Source organism: Coenobita brevimanus, chromosome 77 (assembly GCF_032717465.1).
Source record: "Coenobita brevimanus isolate Jiangsu-jjx chromosome 77, ASM3271746v2, whole genome shotgun sequence".
Classification (NCBI taxonomy): Eukaryota; Metazoa; Arthropoda; class Malacostraca; order Decapoda; family Coenobitidae; genus Coenobita; species Coenobita brevimanus.
Window position 1 is genome coordinate 6610522 of NC_137030.1, and position 20101 is coordinate 6630622.

The 20101-nt window shown below is 45.1% G+C and overlaps 1 protein-coding gene across 1 annotated transcript in view; it reads right to left on the bottom strand.

The window, feature by feature from the left end:
• CROT (Carnitine O-octanoyltransferase) overlaps nt 1-11236 on the bottom strand; it is a 74933-nt gene extending 63697 nt beyond the window's left edge. The window contains exon 1 of the mRNA XM_080279168.1: nt 11048-11236. Within this exon, the coding sequence (XP_080135294.1) occupies nt 11048-11236 (189 nt within the window). The remainder of the gene's footprint in view (nt 1-11047) is intronic.
• Nucleotides 11237-20101: the final 8865 nt, after the last annotated feature.

Genomic DNA, 20101 nt, shown 5'->3' on the forward strand with positions numbered 1-20101 from the left:
TCACCTCTTCCTTGAGCTTATCCACGGCAGCAAGGATCTTGCCAATGTTTGACATACACGGCTCAGTCCTGCCTTCCATCACGCTAGGCTGCTCAACTTGACTCTGTCTGGCGTCGGGCTCTGCATCAGCCTCGTCTATCCGTTGCAACATTTCCTCGGGAGGCTGTTCCTCAGTAGCAGTGTGCACTTCTTGTATGTCCGCCAATGTAACGTCCTTGAAACCTGGTACAGCCTGTGCTGCTGTCAATGTTGCTGCCTCAGCATCGGCCAGTGGTTGAATGGCCGTCTCCTGGGTGATGTATAGGTGAGGCACGAGCATTTGCCACGAATGGTTCACCGTTGCAGGTGTAATCTGGTGCCAGGCTTGAAGGAGAAATTCAACTGCGTCCTTCACTGTAAAGTTACGCCAAAATGCCTCAACAGTCATGGCATCTGTGGTAGGCAGGGATACAGGTGCTGGTGGAGATGGAACGGGAGCAGATGCCTCATCAAGGTCTTCGTCGTGATCTTCTTGTAGGGCATGATGCTCCTCTTGTGTGTCGGTCTTCCTGCGTAGGTAGTCGTACACTTGCTTATGGTAGAAATGCTTCACTGTGGTGATTAGTTCTTGATCCAGTGGCTGCACTAGTGACGTCGTGCGGGGCAGCAGAAACACAACACGACAATCCTTGTGAAGATCTTCCAGGTATGGAGGGTGACTTGGTGCGTTAACAAGCACAAGGAGCATCTTAAATGGAATGCCCAGTTCCCGACACTTGGCTCTCGCGTCAGGGACACACCGCCTCGTTAACCAGTCTGCCATAATGTTCCCAGTCATCCAACCATTTACGGACTTGTACCAATACACGCCACTTGCATCCATGTTTGTGAGGTTTTAGTAGCACCTTGGATGTGAAGCTGTGTGTACAACAACTGGCCTCATCTTGTGGCTCCCAGACAGGTTTACAGCGAACATTACCGTCATCTTACACTTCTGGAGCTTGCGACCAGGGGCTTGTTTGTGTCATTTAGCAATGTAAGTTGATTTTGGCATGGCCTTGTAATATAAGGACGTTTCATTGATGTTGTAGATCTGGTCCTTGGTGTACTGTCCCTCTTCAATAATCGCTTTAAATATTGCAGGATAGTCTCTCACGGCCAGCTCATCGGCAGAGGCACGTTCACCAGACACTTTCACGTAACGGAGTTCCTTGTGCTTGAGAAAACGGTCCAGCCATCCAACCGATGCCCTGAACGGTTTTTCCACTTTTAACCTTCAAGATGCAGCCTTGTAAAAGAGCTGGGCTTGGTTCTGAATAAATCTTCCATTGAGTGGAACACCTTCCTTTTCTTTCCGCATTATGAAGGTGGCAAGATAGCATTCCATTAGTATTACAGCACGATTTCCCACCCGCGAACGGCCGTCTAGGTCAGAGGCACCGTATGTCTTCACTACAGCCTTTATGGCTTCACGGTTCTTCCACACAGTTCTCACTGTAGATTCAGCCAGTCCCAGGGTTCTCCCGATAGCCGTGTTTCCTTGACCCTCCTCCTTCATCTTAATGATCTTTAACTTGGTGGCATGCATCAGAAGTTTCTTAACTCTTGGGGTTGGAGCCATGGTGCGGTGAAGTACAGGCAGCACAAAAAACACCACACGTTGTACACGACAGGTTAGCTGTAGAGAGCGGACCCGCACAGTGCATGAGCCAGGACTGTTATGGTGCGCCCGCTCCCTTGTACCCCATGCTGCGCACTAGAATGCCCGGGAATTTCTGCGCATCAACATGACGACACGTGACGTGCTGCGTGAGGGGTGGTCGCACACTAGTAGAAAATGGCATTTTTGAGCCACTCCTTGCCTCTGCAACACGTTCTGTGCGGTAAACTCGCGCATTAAAGGGTTTTTGGTTATGATTTTTGCTCACTCGCTCACAAGGCGAACTGTGCGAGCCCACTGTATTAATTAAAAATCAGGATTCTGAGTAATAATGTAGTTATGGTACTAAAACTAGTGGATGTTTCACCTTTAGCTGACCAACTTCCCTTGACAGACCTTTATTCTGAATTAATATTGATTTATAATGCAAATATATTTACTGGTATCTGCACATGAAATCAATATTTATCTATCTATCTATTGCCTGAGCCTTAATCCTGTAAGAGGTGGCCACAAACAAATCACATCCTTGTTGCACTGTTCCCTGCAATTCTGCAGCCCTCTCCCAAGCTCACACCCCCTCTCTCTCATATACCTCTCCACTCCATCCCACCATCTTATCCTCGGCCTCCCCCCTTCACCTCATTCACATACACTCTCCTTATTAGTCTCTTGTTCTCCACCCTCTCCACATGGCCAAACCTCCTCAATGTATTTCTCCTAAAGCTTTCTATCACATCAAAGCATGCTGGCAATCTAAAGGGAAAACAACTGCAAACTTTAGCAGGTTTTCATTTTGAATCCTGATTTTTTTTATTAACAGATAATTTCATCAAAAAAAAAGAAAACAAAAAGAAAACAAAAAAAAAACAGATTTCAGATACTGTACTTGTGTGTATGAATCTATATAGTAACTAAAAATATATGGCAGTATTTTCCAAATTAAAAGTGCTGATTTAGTAAATGACTGTCAATTTGGTAGCAACTCATCACATTGTGTGTAACTTGTTAAAAATTTCTCCTGAGTAGAAGAAAAGTCAGGAGATAGCAAGAACAAAATGTAAATGATGTCACTGGATTGAACAGGTTAACTGATCATGTCAATTTTGTATAGCTACAGTTGTGGCTGTCATGGGATGAAACATCAAGCAAAATAACTTCTTATATCAAGAATCATGAGCATTAATGATTCTAAAGAAATTTATTTATATGGGTTTTGCTATAGTACCATGAAAATGATGTAAGTCTTACCTAAAGAGAATAATAACAGATCACAGTGTAGTGCTGCTGACTGTATAAGGGGACAACTATAATTTCTTCACACTGACTTGACCCAGATTTTCATCTTCTTGCAGCATATTTCATGTAGCTTGGTGGCAGAAAAAGACAATACTATAGCTATACATCCCCTCTAACTGCATTTCTTCAAGACTAGCATCATATGCTAGTGTTGACATTTTGTTATAACTCACCATTAAAGACTGAACGATGGCATTCTTAGACGAAGTTAAAGTTAAAATACTGATAGACTCCGAGATGCATATCCCAGTACACTAAGTCTGAGTTACATTTTGATAACTAAACCTAGGATCGCATTCTTACTGGTACCATATAGATAACTTACTAACACTTTTTCCTTGGTGGTTTGCTTAGCTTGGTCTGTCTATTTATCTACCTATAGCCAGATGCCTTAATCCAGTAAAGAGTGACCACAAACAAATTTCCTCCATGTCACCATGTCCTCTGCCATGAGGCTGCCCTCCACCCAACTCATACCAGTACCCTTCTCTCATGGGCTATATCTGTCCATCCTATTCCTCCACCTCATCCTCAGTCTCCCCCTACCCCCTCCCCCTCTCCAACTCACTCACATACTCTACACTCATCTGGTAAGCATCTCATTCTCCATCCTTTCCATATGGCCAAATCATCACAGAAGCCATCCATTCATCCATCATCCAATCCTACATTGTCCCATAAGGAGCATAGAAGCCTGGGGCTAGGCAGTTGGTCCCAGCATTTAAGATGAGAGTGACCAGCCTCACTCATCCCTGAGTAGCATTACATGAGCGATCAACCCTAACCACCCTTTGTATATAAACCTTTACCGGCTCAATCCAGTTGGAGCAAAATAATTACCCACTAAACCACCAGGCACCAAAATTTGGTTATATGGTTACCAGCCAGTGTAGTAAATGGTTTCCTGGCATACAGGAAACCTTTTGGCTTGTCACTTAGTGCAGAGTCACCCACAGGCAGAAGGAAGAGGAAAGAACGAAGGAAAGAAAGACAGATGAAGGAGTGTAAAGTCACCTGTAGGCAGATGAAAAAGGAAAGAATGAAGGAACGAACGACAGAAGAGGATGGAAGGAAAGAAGGATGGAGGAGAGGAAAGGGCAGACACCCAACAGCGGCACTACATCGAGTGAGTGGATGGTGAGCGCCCCCAAAATTCAGTCACATCCACACCAACACCACAAAGCTCCTTCATTAGTCTGCCTGTCTCTCCACATAGCTCCAAATGTTCCTCTTAATTCATTTCTATTGGTCTCATTCTTGACTTGTCTCCTTCCAACATGGTTGATGCTTAACATTCATACATTAAAGCATGAATCATAATACTGTCATGCAATGACTTCTTTACTTCCATAGCATAACATAGATTATTATTTGCTTTTACGTTAATTCTACCTTTTCAACATGAGCACTTACTTCTGTAGCTTAGTACAGATTATTATTTGCTTCTATATTGATTCTACCTTTCTGACATGGGTACAGCTTGCATAACAATAACAAATTATCAGCGTGCCATATGCAGAAATAAACAGGTACCGGGTAAAGAAGAGGTACTAGGGAGCCTCCTTAGCTGATGAAATTACAAGCCTTCATATTATGGGCCTTTACAAATTGCAGAGGTGCTGACGAGGAGCCTACACGTGATGGCGCTGTGAACCCTGGGTGAAGCAACTGTGATGTCCACTCAGGAGGCAAAGCTCCTCAAATTTCTCTCTGCCTTGTCATGGAGAAGGATCTTGGTCCAATCCTGGTGAGGCACTGATTCCCTATACAATGTACTGTACTGCACCTGCAGGACAGCCTTAGAGAAGAAGTTGTTTATCTGTGGTTGACAGGTTTGTCTGCCAAATGGGCCATGGTTATGCAACAACAACAATCTATAGACATAAACCAGTAAGGAAGAGGTGTGATGAAGTCATATAGCAAGGAGAATATGGCTCACGGCTTGCTTAACTTAGGTCTGTTTGGTAGGCTTTGTTGAAGAATGTAAAAAAATCAATTTAAAATGCACCTATACAATTATTGTACAGGATAATTTTGGCATTTTGTTCTTGAACCTTCAAACTGAAATACAGGCTGTATTTTGACTGCACTAGATTGTAACAACTCTCCACCTTGAAAGCTCATTTGTTACAACATATAACGGTATCAAAACATTTACGGTATATAGCCATTTACAACACTGGGTGGCAAGCATATAACCAACCCACATGTGTTCCCTACACTTCAACAAGAGGGTTGGCAGAGGGTCAGTGCCCCTCCCCATAAAACAACTAACCCAATAACAAACAAGGGATTATGGCATCTGGCTATAGATAGATACGTAGAATATATGGTAAATTTTCATATTTACACCCAACTCCCAAAGAAGCTTAAAATTATATTTTTCCGAAGGATTTTTGTGCTTTTCGTTTGAATCTGATACCGGTAATCATTTCTGTCGGAAATCACTTTTTCTTGCGGTCCCTCCCCCTCCCCAAGAATAATGAGGGACCTATGGGGAGGCAGGGTTTTGGGTGGGGGAAACACACAAAAACGAGTCATTTCCAACTGAAACTGGTATCAAATTCAAACGAAAAACACTAAAATCCTTCGGAAAAATATAATTATAAGTTTCTAAGGGAGTTTGTGTTTCCTAACTGGGGGGCTTTGCCCCCCAGACCCCCCAGCCCTGGCTGTGCTTCCTAACTGAGGGGCTTTGCCCCTCAGACCCCATCCTGATATTAACCAAACCTCATCTAACCTAACTTAACTGGGTGTAAACACAAGAGGATGAGAAAAAGGCTGAGTATAAGAGAGAAGTGGAGGAACGATTGGGCAAATATGCATTGGAGCAGATGGGAGACGTGGAAGGTGTGTGTAGGATATTTACAGAAGAAATATGTGCAGCATGTGATGTGGTGTGTGGAAGGAAGAGAAGACGGAGGGGGGTGCAAGGAACAGCATCGTGGACTGAAGAGGTGAGACAGGCTGTGGCACAAAAGAAGAAAGCATACAATGAATGGATGAGAAGTAGGGACGTGGAAGAAGTTGAGAGGCGGAAGAGAGAGTTATATGTAGAAAGGAAGAGAGAGGTGAAAAGATTAGTAAGAGAGAGTAAGAAGAGAGTGGATGAGGAATTTGGAAGGAATTTGAGTGTAAAGTGGAGGGACTGTAAGAAAATGTTCTGGAATGAGGTGAAAAGAGTAAGACAGGGTGGAAGTGAAGTTAGCAGGGGAGTGAAAGATAAAAATAGTAGATTACTAGTGGAGAAGGGAGAAAAAGTGAGCAGATGGAGAGAACACTTTAAGGAATTGTTGAACATAGAGGATGGAAGTAATGCGAGTATAAGCGTCTGGGGAATGGCTGGGAGAAGGAGGGAGGTGAGATGACAGGAAGAAATCAGTAGGATAGAATTTGTGGAAGCAATGAAGAAAGTTAAATCGGGGAAAGCCCCAGGAATTGATGGAGTGTGTGGTGAAATACTGAAGCATGGGGGAGAGATAGTAGTAGAATGGATGTGGAAGATGTGCAGATTGGCCTGGGAGGAAGGTAGAATCCCAGAGGATTGGAAGTCAGGTATAATTATTCCCTTGTACAAAGGAAAAGGGGAAAAAAGAAGTGTGTGGTAATCATAGGGGCATTTGTCTTCTTAGTATAATAGGAAAAGTGTATGGTAGGATACTTATTGACAGAGTTAGAGAAAGAACAGAGAAATTAGTTGGAGAAGAACTGGGAGGCTTTAGGAAGGGAAGAGGTTGTGTAGATCAGATATTCATTCTCAGATCTTTAGTGGAAAAGTTTCTAGAGAAGGGAAAGAAGTTGTATGCGGCGTCCATGGATTTGGAGAAAGCATATGACAGGGTGGATAGACAAGAATTGTGGAAAGTGTTAAGACTATATGGAGTAGATGGGAAGTTGTTGAATGCTGTGAAGAGTATGTATGATGGTGCAAAGGCTGCAGTGCATGTGGATGGTGAACTAAGTGAATTTTTCTCTTTGAAAGTTGGGTTGAAACAGGGATGTGTCATGTCTCCATGGTTGTTCAATCTGTACATGGATGGGGTAATAAAAGAGGTACAAGGTAGGGTAGTGGATGTTGGAGTGGTCCTGGTGAGAGAGGATAGTGTTTGGAAACTCCCTGTATTGTTGTTTGCAGATGATACTGTGTTGCTGAGTGAAGACGAAGGGGAGCTGCAAGGCTTGGTGGATGAGTTTGGGAGAGTGTGTAAGAAACGGAATCTAAAGGTGAATGTAGAGAAGAGTAAAGTGATGGTCTTTGAGAGAGGTGAAGTCAGTGAATGTACAGCAAGGTTGGATGGCGAGGAATTGGAAAATGTGAGTACGTTTAAGTACTGTACTTGGGTAGTGTGATGAGTAAGGATGGAGGTTTGGAGGGTGAAGTGCTTGAAAGGGTACAGCAGGGAAGAAAGGTTGCTGGTTCTTTGAAAGCAGTGATAAGCAACAGGGAAGTGAGCATGGAAGTGAAAAAGTTACTACATGACAGTATTGTGATACCAACTCTTAACGTATGGAAGTGAAGCTTGGACGTTGTTGGAAGGACACAAGTCAAGAGTGAGAGCAGTGGAAATGAGTTATTTAAGAGGAGCCTGTGGAGTCACATGGAGAGACAGGCTGACGAACGAGGATACAAAGGAGCGTTGTGGTGTGGATGTGGATGTGATAGGAAGCGTTATGAGGAACACACTGAGGTGGTTTGGTCATGCGGAGAGGATGGAGGGTGAAAGACTGACAAAGAGAGTGTATGTGAGTGAGGTGGAGGGAGGAAGAGGGAGGGGGAGGCCGAGGATGAGATGGAGGGATGGGGTGGAGAGGTATATGAGAGAGGGGGGTGTGAGTTGGAAGCAGGGCAGTGAAATGGCAGGGGACAGGGCGACTTGGAGGTGATTTGTTTGTGGCCACCCCAAACGGGATTGAGGGGTCTGGCAATAGATAGATAGATATACGAAATAATGCCTTTACCTACCAGTTCAGAGTTCCAGAATTAATTAATCTTGCAGCCTTCTCAGTTCATGGCTGGAGACGAACTGACTTTCAAATCCTGTGGGGTGCGGGCCCTACCGTGGGGCGTTTGAAATCCTACTTTGTTATTGGCTGAAACATGTGCAAAGCATGCGCTTTATCCACCCATACACATAACACACACAAACGAACACAGGGGAAATATGGCTGTCTCCCATTGAAAATAAAAACAATATATACTGCAGAACTCATCAACAGTTGATTTATGATAGAAGTGCCATAGAAGAAAAAAAGGCTTAGAATTGCATAAACTATAAGGTGAGTTAGCCCATTTTCTTGTTAGTGAGTTAGGTGTAAATACGAAATACCACTGAATATAGTGCTAATCATGATGAAGTGCTATGGAAAGGATGTGGAGCTGTGGAACTGTCTTTTTTCTGCCAGTGAAGTACATGATGAAAGCTAAAGAGGGGCAAAAATCTGGGCCAAGTTGTGAACACGTATAATTTCCTCCGTTTTCAACACTATGTTAAAGTTATAGCCTATACAGTTAACTTGATGATGAGTACTCTGGACAAAGATTCATTACAGGTAAATAGTTTTCTTCTGTTTGTATCGAGCTTCGTTCTGAGTAACAAACTAATTTTTACGTTAGTACATCTATTATTTGCAATGCCAACTGAACGGAAAAGATGATCGTATTTTTGGGCTACTTGAACACTTACCATGCTCTGAAATTACAAGAGCACACCTGAACTTCCTACCCTTATCAGTCCCCCACCTCGACTGGCGATGACTAGACTGGAGATGACAGGTAAGGTAACACAAGTGCTACAGAATAGTCTCACCTGTGTTGATGATGAAGCCTCGTCCCGTTGCGTGGCTCCGACTTTTGCTTAAAGTTTCTTTTCCCTTGTAAAATTATTGTATATGACTCCTTCATTCACATCCTGTAATTGAGAAAATAAAAACTCTTAGTGTGATATTGATCTACATAAAACCCTACATCTTCAAATGGCTGTGCATTCTAGGCAGACTATGATTAACTCAATATTGATATTCGAATACAGTGTTTACAAGGCCAAAATACTTCTCAATAAAATTAACGATAATCAAGTGTCAGACTCGCAAAGGTTATACTCTCTAAAAATGTGCAAATAATCTTTATTGTACCATACACATAGTCCACAGTGGTTAAGATGCAAGCTACAGAGCACATTCATGTTATCATGCACTCTGTGCAGTAACATCACCTTCCCTTCGGGAGCGGTGCGACGATATGCCGAATCGGCAATCATTAACCGATTTTGATTTGGTTTTATCATATTTATTCTTGTAAAGGTGTACAGACTACTTATACAACAAAAGAAGGTAGTGGATCTTGCCACACAGCTCTTTCGGCAAATACGGTAAAATCGGATTGGCGCAGAGTGACAAGGCACTAACCTAACCTCCTATATCTGTCCACAAAAGGAGCAAGTTGACCATTAAATCAGTGTTCCTTACTTGTTTGGGGATAGCTGATTAGACCCTCCTCCCAGCACCGCACTCATTGCGTTCGCTGATTGGTTCTAATTTCTCCTAGTGCAATAGACATCGGAAATATGCATCCCACCAACATCCGCGCTAATCTTGTCATACCCATCCCTGCAGACCCTGCAGTGGGAATACTAAAGCCTTCTTCTACTGGAGGTCTCAGAAGAAGAAATAATTTCTATGGGAGCCTACTCGTATACTGTACTGCCATAAACGCGGACGTTTGAATGCTTGCTCGGCAGTGCTCGCGTTCTTTCGCTAAGTGTAAATCCAACCTTACATATAATAATGATATTATCATTAATATATTCCATAAGCAATCAGGTGAAAATTGGACAAAAATTTTCTGAATAAATACAGAATCTCTGTGTTATAATTAAATGACTGACGATATGATCGAACTCGTGAAATTCTTTTCATACTTCGCCTTACCGTCGCTAGAGACCCTTTCTGGGTCACAAACCGTCGCCATATTGTAGGTTAGAAGTCTCTCATGTTTACTAAAATACTTTTCTCTGTTTTGTACATTTAAAACTGGTGTGAGTACTTAAATTTCTTTTAGGAGTTTTGATTGTATTTTCATGTGATTTTTGAGGACTGGATAATATAATTTCTAGGCTTATACTAGGTAGATATGTTTTTGGTGTTGGAGACGAACGCCTTCATGTGGTAGCACTGATGTTACCGCGAAATGGATCTTCCTGGTTATACAAGCGTCCCACCGTACCGTACCCTCTGTTATGCTACGTGTTCAGAGGCCAACTTCTTGTCCTCTGAACACGAGCGACTGATCTGGGGTTCCCTTCGAGACCGGGTCTAGAGCATGCAACTAGAGGAACAGGGCATAAAAACTCGGGCCAACCAACATTACACGTATATTACCTTAAAGTCAGCACAGTACTTAATCCAAGCTTAACAACACACTGTACAGATTAAATACACAATAAGACAGGAGGACTCTGGTTTGGGCTGCTGGGGACTTGGGCTTAGCACAGGTGTGGGAGGGGTCTCGTCAGGTGTGCCTTCCCGCAGGAGGCATGGGACTACTGCCAGGGGCCGGGTCGTCTGGAGTGGGCTGCTGGGCAGTGTGGAGGGAGGCCCTTCCCTGGTGGGGCCTCGATGGGAGGGTTGGCCCTCGGGACTGGGGCCAAACAGGGTGAGCAAGAACGCTTGTTTTGCACCCGCTCCTGGAGGAGGACTGCTTGCTGATGGGGCTGGGGAGGTCGTGCCCCGGAGTCCTGAGGGCTGCAGTCTCGCTCAGGTCGAGCCGCTGTCAGGGGTTGCCTGTGGCGTCCTTTTCTTCTGGAGTCCGACAGCGAGGGGCATTGTCAGGGCACTGGCTGCGCACACGGGTCCTCAGACTCACCACGGGGCCTCGCCAGATCTCCTCCAGCTGCAACTCCGCTGGGGAACTGCCTCTGTGGGGAGAGAGAGAAGGGTGTCCCGCTCGGCCTCTGGATGGGTGAGGCAAGCAAGGGACGTCCTCCATGAGGGGCGTCACGGGTAGCAGACGAGGGAAGTACGGTGGCTGATCTCCCCCTGGCACGTATGGTGGCTGTTGCCAGGGTTCCATTAACCCCTGGGACAGCAGGTGAAGAGTGTATAGTGTCTGACCCTTCCCCGGTGCGGACAGTGGCTAGCACTGCAGCCCTGCTCCCTGCATAGGCGACAGATGAAGGACGGACAGTAGCCAATCCTTCCCCGGCGCGGACGGTGGCTGTTGCCGCGGTTCTGCCCTTCTCTGGGGTCACAGCCGAGACATATGGCGGCTGATCTCTCCCCAGTGTGGTAGGTGGCCGTCATTGCGGTGCTGTTCCCAGTGGAAGCTGCAGGTGAAGGGTGTACGGTGGCCAACCCTTCCCTGGTGTGGAGAGAGGCTGTTGCTGCAGTCCTTCAGGGGGAAGTAGCTGGAAAGCGTACGGTGGCCGACTTCTTCCTGACGCGGACGGTGGCTGTTGTAGCAGTGCTACCTGAGACTGTATGAGTACAAGTCCCACCCTGATCCTGGCAAGTGCTGGTGTGGCTGGAGAGTAGTGTACCAGCGCGGCATACAGTGGGGCACCAATTTTCGCACCTAATTGGGTCCAAAAATAATGCGCGAAAGTGGAATTAGTGAAAGTTGGGGCATTGTCTTTAAGGCAAAAAGGCTAATTGGTTCCCGGTTATCCTAAAGTAACATCAGATTTTCATTTTCACTTGCAATACAGTACATCAAATCACTATTGTACATTGCATTGTGAGATACAAACAATAAAAACTGTACAGTACACATTATATGAGGAGAAACATACCACAGAGACCAGGTTGAGGTGTTTAATGGATGTTGGGGGTAAGTATCCGAGGCGCGTGGTGGGCTTATTTAGCCACGCCAGACGTATTGGCCTTTCCTCCCGACTTTGAATGTCCTGGCCACTTTTTATCACCACCACTGCCTCCCGGCCCTCCCCCCACACCACCAGGCTCTCCCCCCATACCACCAGGCCCTTTCCCCACACTATCAGGTATAGTAGAGGCCATTGAACCGTGAGAATCCAACACAATGGAGCTAGCACGCTCATACACAATGGCGGGAATGAGTGGACAGAGTGTTGACATGACGTCATTCAAGATGGCGGTGGGTTGCGGGCGGGCGGTGCAGGAAATTCAAAGTTCAAAATATTGTTCCAAACCCAAGATTTGTGCGCGAAAATCGATTTTTTTCAAGCGAAAGTGGAAGTTAGGGAATATTTGGTGTATGCCGCGAAAGTGGATTCCACGAATCCTGCTGTAGCAAAAGTTGGTGCACTACTGTACCTCTCGTTGGGTCTTATTGAGGGGAAGAGGGGTGCATGGTGGCGGGGGACATAGGACCGTCTGTCCCAGGCCCTCCACGCACTCTATGCGCCACCCCATGGTCTCTCCCTGGGGTGGATGTTGCGCCACCCTGTCTGTAGTTCCTCCTTGGGGGTGGGCGTTTCATCACCCTGTCCGTGGCCTCCCCTTGCGGTGGGTATTTCACTCTCCCTGACCCCCAAAAAAAGGATGGTGAGCAGCAGGACAACTTTGGTCAGTGATCACCATAGCACTTCTGTACGACAAGGTAATACTTTACCAGTAATCAGTTGTTACATCTCAGGATTCAAGAGCAACTTAAGAAATATGTCATTGGTGGGAAAGGGTTACATGTCAGGGATTGGGGTTTAATACTTGTGACCTTTAGTTCCTTCTCCCTTGTGTATTAAAAAGGCTGATGGTGCTCAGTGGTTAGTGAAATACCAGCCGTGGCAACTAAGGACACCACTACACCCCCAGGAGGTGACCACGGAGGGGTATATGGCACGCACGCGATGTCCGTACAATATGGACATAAATCCCACCGGGCTGTGCGCCCCTCTTACTTAGAATGCACCCGGCATGACCATCCAAGTCTGAGTGCACTACCTTCCGGCTGAGCCAGCCCTCGCCAGGACCGAGGTGGAGCTGAAAACACAACTCCAAGCAGCACCCCAGTGATGGCCTGCAGCCGCACAAACCCAGAGGCAGCCTGTAGCTGCTCTAATAAAGCAACGGCCTGTAGCTGTGCCCTAGTGACGGCCGGTAGCCGCACAAACCCAGAGACAGCCTGTAGCTGCTCTAATAAGGAGACAGCCTGTAGCCACACCCTCGTGATGGCCTGTAGCCTCACACTAAAGCGACGGCCTGTAGCCACGCCCAAAAAGAGACAGCCTGTAGCCACACCCTCGTGATGGCCTGTAGCCTCACACTAAAGCAACGGCCTGTAGCCACGCCCAAAAAGAGACAGCCTGTAGCCTCTCAAAGTGCAGCTGACCCCCCCTTCAGAGCCCGTGATGGCCTGCAGCCGCATGTGGGGAGAGAACAGTACGTCTCCTCTTCTTCTGCAGTTGCCTCGGAGGGCAAAACACTGGTGACGGCCTGTAGTTACACCAGTAGATAGGAGATGGCCTGTAGCCGCTCCTCGCCTACATGTCACCTTTCACATGGGACTCTGGCAACGGCCTGTAGCCTCGCCCATAGACAAGTGACGGCCTGTAGTCGCACTTTGTCTGTGGTCCTGTCGTGAAGTCGGGCCCCGGTGACGGCCTGTAGCTCTGCACCGACAGGGAAGGGATGGCCTGGTGTCCTCCTCCTGGTGCCCAAGGGACCTCGGCAATGGCCTGTAGCTGCACCAGGAAGGGATGTCATAAAAGTCCCTCACCCTCAGTGACTTCACAACATGAGGGCGACCTGCACTCAGCCCTACCCACCGGTGGTGGCGTAGGTCGCACCTCTATCCACCCAGATCGAGGCAGCCCCCAGAAGGAGAATTCCCAACTAGAGGACTGGTGGAGAGGCCTTGTGTTGTCCCCAGGGTTGTATTCCATACAGCTGGCACCCGGGGAAGACGCACGCCTGACGGACTCCTGCTGGGAGCGACGTCGTAGCCCTACCCTGACGGTGGAGCAGGAGGAAGGAGACTGCAGCAGACGGACCCTCGATGGCGCAACCCAGTACCCTGGGGTGAGACCTCTTCCCTCCTCGACAGAGGTGACGCCCTTCTCCCACCAGGCACCTGCGGGAGCACCTACAAAGACTGTTTGGCCCCAGCCCTGAGGGCCAGACCCCAGTCCCTAGCCCCGATAGTGAGGGGCCCTTCGTCATGCCCAACTGCAGTCCACGACGAGAGGCGACGCCCCTGGGAGTTGTCCCATGGCTGCTTGATGAAGAGACTCCTGAAGAGACTCCGCCAATGCCAGGCCGACACCTGTGAGTCCCCAGGCTCCCCTCCCCTTTGCCCACCAACCAGTGATTGTGATACATAGTCCCCACAGAGTGAAAGCGAGAGACAAAATTCAGAGACTGTGTCTGTCCATCTTGTGGAAGTGAGAGGTAAAGTTCAGTACCAGAATAGGAACTCTTGTGACAGTGCATATCCCTTTTATGCTAGTGAGAGATAAAGTTCAGAGCCAGAATAAGAACTCTTGAGACTGTGCAGATCCACCCTGTGCCCACTGAAAGGCCATATCCTACCCTCTCATAGTGAAACAAGGCACAAATACAGTATAAGGACTGTGAAACTGTGTATCACCCATTTACCCAAACTGAGCATGGTGTCTCCCTTGTATCCTGCGCGATACACACAACCTATTTCCCAGCCTGTGTATTGACTTTGTGTAGAGTATCGTGTGGATTGTCTGCCCATTCTGTATCTGAGAATTTAACATAATTGTATGGTTGTAGCTCCAAGTTTTTGTGCCCTGTTCTTCTTATAGTATATCCTAGCTCCAGTCTAGAAAATAACCTGACTGCAATTCAGGCATTTCTAGGACGGGAAGCTGCCCTAAAAACACCTAGCATAACAGTTAGTGAATGGTTAGTCTTTAATGACATGACTGAATAATCTAGCCCCAAGCCACTACTGTCCCGACAGGACAGTGAATCTAAATAAGAAAGTCAAGCTGTATGTGTTTGTGTCTGTGTTTGTTCATTTCTTTCATGAGAACAGTAATAGATGTTCCCTTACTTTTTGCATAGGTTGGAGTAAGTCCAGGGAGTGTCAGAAAAATATCAAACTAAGATTTTTTTTTGATGGCACACGATGCGTTGGTGCAAAATTGCCAGAAATCATGATGCAAAAATATGCAAATATCATTTGTTTGTTTCTTTCACAAGAATGGTAATACAGTAGATAATAACAAATTCTTTTTACATTAGGTTGGAGTTAGTCCAGGGAGAAGCAGAAAAGTAACAAACAAAAATTTTAGTGATCGCATGCGATGTGTGTGAAATTGTTGGAAATTGTGACACGCAAAAATATGCAAAAAAAAAAATTTTTTTTACTTTTGATCAGAATTGGTCATTGAGGGCTCCATGATAGTATGAAAACAGAGATAACAGTATTTACAAATATTTTGTGATGGGAAGGCAGTTAATTAGTTCTGCATATTTTTGTGGGCAAGCACTAGTTTTTTAATAGTGTACTAGCAGGAGTACCCGGTGTTGCCCCTAGCCAAAAGGCAAACACTGTAATCTTATTTGTTCTAGTTCAATCTATCTTTTTACTCCAGAAAGACTTTGTACCTCTTATGCCTTTGAAGAGGGTTTATAAGAGGTCTAGGAATTTCCATTTCAGCTTTCACACACTAATGCTCAGTATTTGTGTGCACTTGTTTACCATTACTGGTGACCTCAGATGACCTCAGAGGTCAAGCTCATATAGCCTGTGTCTGAATTTGAGGTCATGTGAGTCTCTTTGCCAAATATTGGGCTGCTGGTTCCAGTCCTTTGAGCGTGTGTTACCAGTGACCTCAAATGAACTCGGAGGTCAGCCTCACATAGCTTGAGTTCATATTGGAGGTCATGCGAGTCTCCATGCCAAAAATTAGGCTGCAAGGTCCAGTTGTTTGAGCGTGTATTTCCAGTGACCTCAAATGACCTCTGACCAGTGACCTCAAATGACCTTGGAGGTCAACCTGACATAGCCTCTGTCTGAATTGGAGGTCATGTGAGTCTCTGTGCCAAAAATTGGGCTGCAGGGGTACCCGGCATTGCCTGGACCTAAAAGACAAACACACTGTACCAGTAACCTCAAGTGACCCAGATCTGAATTTTGACCCCCTACACCAATCCTTGGGTCACCCTCAGAATATACAGTACAGTATATGGGTCTGGGGGTTTCTGGCCCTTGGTTTGGGTGTGATTGAAGGACAAACAAACAATGTAGCCCTTTTGTATATGGTACTGTATACAAGTGGATGGATGGGTGAATGAATTCATTTATCCACAATAGAGTTCCTCCCTGAATATCACAACTTGAAATTCTTCCTTGCTTTGCAGATACAGTATTTACTTTATGATGTAATGTTTTCATTTGTAGCTAAAGTAGCTACGATACTCATTTCAGATTATACCATGATGGAGGTGTGTGTGCAATGTCATCAAAGAGTGTGGTTGCATTCACTCATATGGCAGCAATGCAAGACGGCTACCAGCACCAGAGTCCAGTACAGAGTATGTCATGGACCTCAACTCCCCTAATGAGCTACATATGTGAGTAATACAGTATTTGATTTTTATATAGGCTAGTACCCAGTTTTCGTTATCATTGGAAAATGAAAATCTGCACTCCCACAGGTATTACGCAGTTTTTGGCTTAAAAACATTGTTATCACACATGTTAGCTGGTTTCTGCCATCAATGTTGGTGCAGTGTCTGAGGTTTCTGATGGCTTAGAGGGATTTAAAGATAGGCCCTACTGTAGAGTTAATCCCAAGTGGTGGAAACCACTCTGTGCCGTCTTTACCTCTTGCACAGTTGTTGACTTCATACAGAGGTTTTATTTACCCTGTGTAGAGTTCAAGTCTGTATGGGGAGGCTCCCCACATACAGCCCTTCTCAACAAGGTGGACTCAAAGGCTTTTCATCTCATTAACTCTCCTCCTCTTACCATCTTGCTTCAACCTCTGTCTCTTCGTCAGGCTGTTGCATCTTTATCTCTTGTTCTAATGCTCCTTTAATGGTCATTGCTGCTCTGAGCTGTCTGCTTGTATCCCTCCACAGTTATGGCAAGCACACAGCACCCATCTAGCAGCAAACTCTCATCCCTTTTGTGTCCAACTCCATGTATGCAACAGGTCGCCTCTGGAACTGTCTTCCTCTGTCTCTATTTTCATTGTTTGTGACCTCCAGTCTTTTTAATGCAGGCATCTGAGAATGAAAGGACCTTGATTTTTTTTTTTTTTCTTGGAACAATTTTGTGGGAATCTGGCCTTTGGTTCCTTCTTCTTTGTAGTAAAAAAAAAAAAAAAAAAAAAAAAGTCCCCACCCCTTACTTCAGGTCCATCTTAGGTCTCTCTGTGGTACAATATGTGTTGCTCCTTTATTATATCCTTTTCATAATTTTCTGTTAATCTAACCATGCCTGTGTGTGTTTCTGATTCTTACCATAACAGTATGTATATATTTTGCTAGTCTAAATTGATGTAAAAGGGAAACTTTGGGATTGCACTTGGGATGCCTGGTACCAGTTAGGATAAATCTCATGGATAAATCCCATAGTTTCTGTGCTTTTTTTATGGTGCAATTTTGTTATGGTACACCATGCCTGGTACCAATTACAGTATGTGCGATAATCAAGGGTTAACTGTACTGTATAAAATGTTTGTTGCCAGATAAATGTGAGTACATTATTCTCTTATGACAAGTATCAGTGAATAATGTAGTGTGGATGGTTTTCAGGAGTGAAGGATTGCAGCTGCTGGTGATTGTCAACTTCACCAAATGATCTGCCATCCGTGACTGGACTGCCACACTGGACTTGCAGCTGGGATGAAGTGACATATGGTACTACACATAAACTTGTACCACTGTGGACTCAAGGTTGGTATTGCTGTGGAGTTCTGTAGTAATTATCAATTATTGTCATCACTATCCTTTTGTAGTTCTCTTTGACATAGGATGAAAAGTATCCATCCATCCATCATCAGTCTTATGTCACTCCGTAAGGAGCGTAGGAACCTGGGTCTTTGCAAGTTGGTCCTGACATTTACGATGAGAGTGACCAGCCTCACTCATCCCTGAGTGGCATTACATGAGCAATAAACCCTAACCATCCCTTGGATATAAACCTACACAGCCTCAATCCAATTGGAGCACCATAAATACCCACTAAACCAACAGGTACTGTACCACAATTTGGTTATATGGTTACTACCCAGCATAGTAATCGTTTTCCTGGTGTACAGGAAACCATTAGGCTTGTCACTCGGTGTACTGTAGAGTTACCCATTGGCAGAAGGAAGAAGAAAAAATGAAGGAAAGAAAGACAGAAGAGGGAGTGTAAAGTCACCCTTAGGCAGATGAAAAAGGAAAGAATGAAGAAAAGAAAGACAGAAGAGGAAAGATGGAAGAGAGGAAAAGGCAGACACCCAAAGCAGCACTATATTATGTGAGTGGATGGTGAGTGCCACCACCCACCACAGTGAAAAGTATCTAGACCTATAAAAGGGAACAGATAAATGGGAAGGTTTAACAGCAGAGTAACCAGTGAAATGGGGTTTACATTAATTTGCTCTACATTCAGACTTTAAAAATTTAAAAATTCTCAGCTCAGTCCACAAGATAATACAGGATATATAAATGGCTTTGTATTCTCTTGCAAGATAGTACCATTCTAGAGCAACAAAGTAAGTATCTTGCCCTTACCAGGTGTGTCTCATTGCAAACCTCATCTGTTCAGTTCAGTATATCACCACCGTCAGAGTTATAATAATACTGTAATCATCTGCTTACAGTAATGACAGTGCTTCCATGTGTAAGCCATGGTTTCATTAACAATTGATCTCCAAGGTACACTCTCACCAAAAAGTTCTTGAAACTTGTAGTCACCATGCATTCTGAGAAATAGGAACGAATTGTTTAGATACAGCTCCCAGTTTGTGTAGCAAGTGGTAGCCCCAATTAATCATTCTCTAGGTGAATGGAAGAGTTCCCAGTGGTTCATATCCCATGCATGTTGTGTAACCTTAACACTGTATCATCTTTATCGCTCAGTAGTCATGATTCATTGCCATTATAATGAAGTGTTGAAGTCTCTATCTATCTATCTATTGCCAGACGCCTCAATCCCGTTTGGGGTGGCCACAAACAAATCGCCTCCAAGTCGCCCTGTCCCCCGCCATTTCACTGCCCTGCTCCCAGCTCACACCCCCCTCTCTCATATACCTCTCCACCCCATCCCTCCATCTCATCCTCGGCCTCCCCCTCCCTCTTCCCCCCTCCACCTCACTCACATACACTCTCTTCGTCAGTCTCTCACCTGACTGCAGTAATAAATAGCAAGACTGAATGTCATAGGCAGTAGGGAATACAGAGGAAGGCAGTTCCAGAATTGACCTGTTGCATACATGAAGAACTGGGAGTAATGGTTAACTCATGCATTAGAGAGCTGGACAGAAAAGAGATGAGAGTTTGTTGCTATGGTATGATGCACTTAATAACTGCTAAAAATCTTGTCTGATCAGTTATTATGTTTGAAGGGATGCCAAACCTGTATCATGTATTTTTCTCTGTGTAATATAAGCCACCATTTTCACCTATCAGTTCCCTAGCTTCATCAGCTTCCATACCTTGGATTCACACATGATCATTTATTATATCATCCATCTTCTTGTCCTTCCATGCCTCTTCTCACTCCTAAACCCAGTTTATCCTTTTCATCACTGTATCTGCATTCATTCTGTCCATATGATCATGTCTGTCTAATGACACTCTTCAACACTTATCCTGCCATGTGCCAGTGCTGTTTTAAAATGGTCTGACATAATTCCATGGCCAGTGCCAGTGCCATTTTAAAACGGTTTAAAATAAAAAACTTTACTGTGATCGCATTTTTCAAGATTCGCAGGTAAAAATTGGCAGGCATGTAAGGTAACTGTTCCTCTACCATCCTCCAGGCTGTCAAGGCCATACACTAACTCGATCTCCCCCTCACGCTCGCTCTGCCTCACTCACCCTGTATGCCTCACCCAGTTCTGTACATAGTGAAGGCATTTTGTAAATATTTTCATGTAAGTGTAAGTTGTAAATATTTTCTTGTAAGTGTAAGGACTATATAGTGAAGTCAAGTTGTAAATACCTTCTTGTAAGTGCCAGGACTGTATGTAATGAAGTCAAGTTGTAAATACCTTCTTG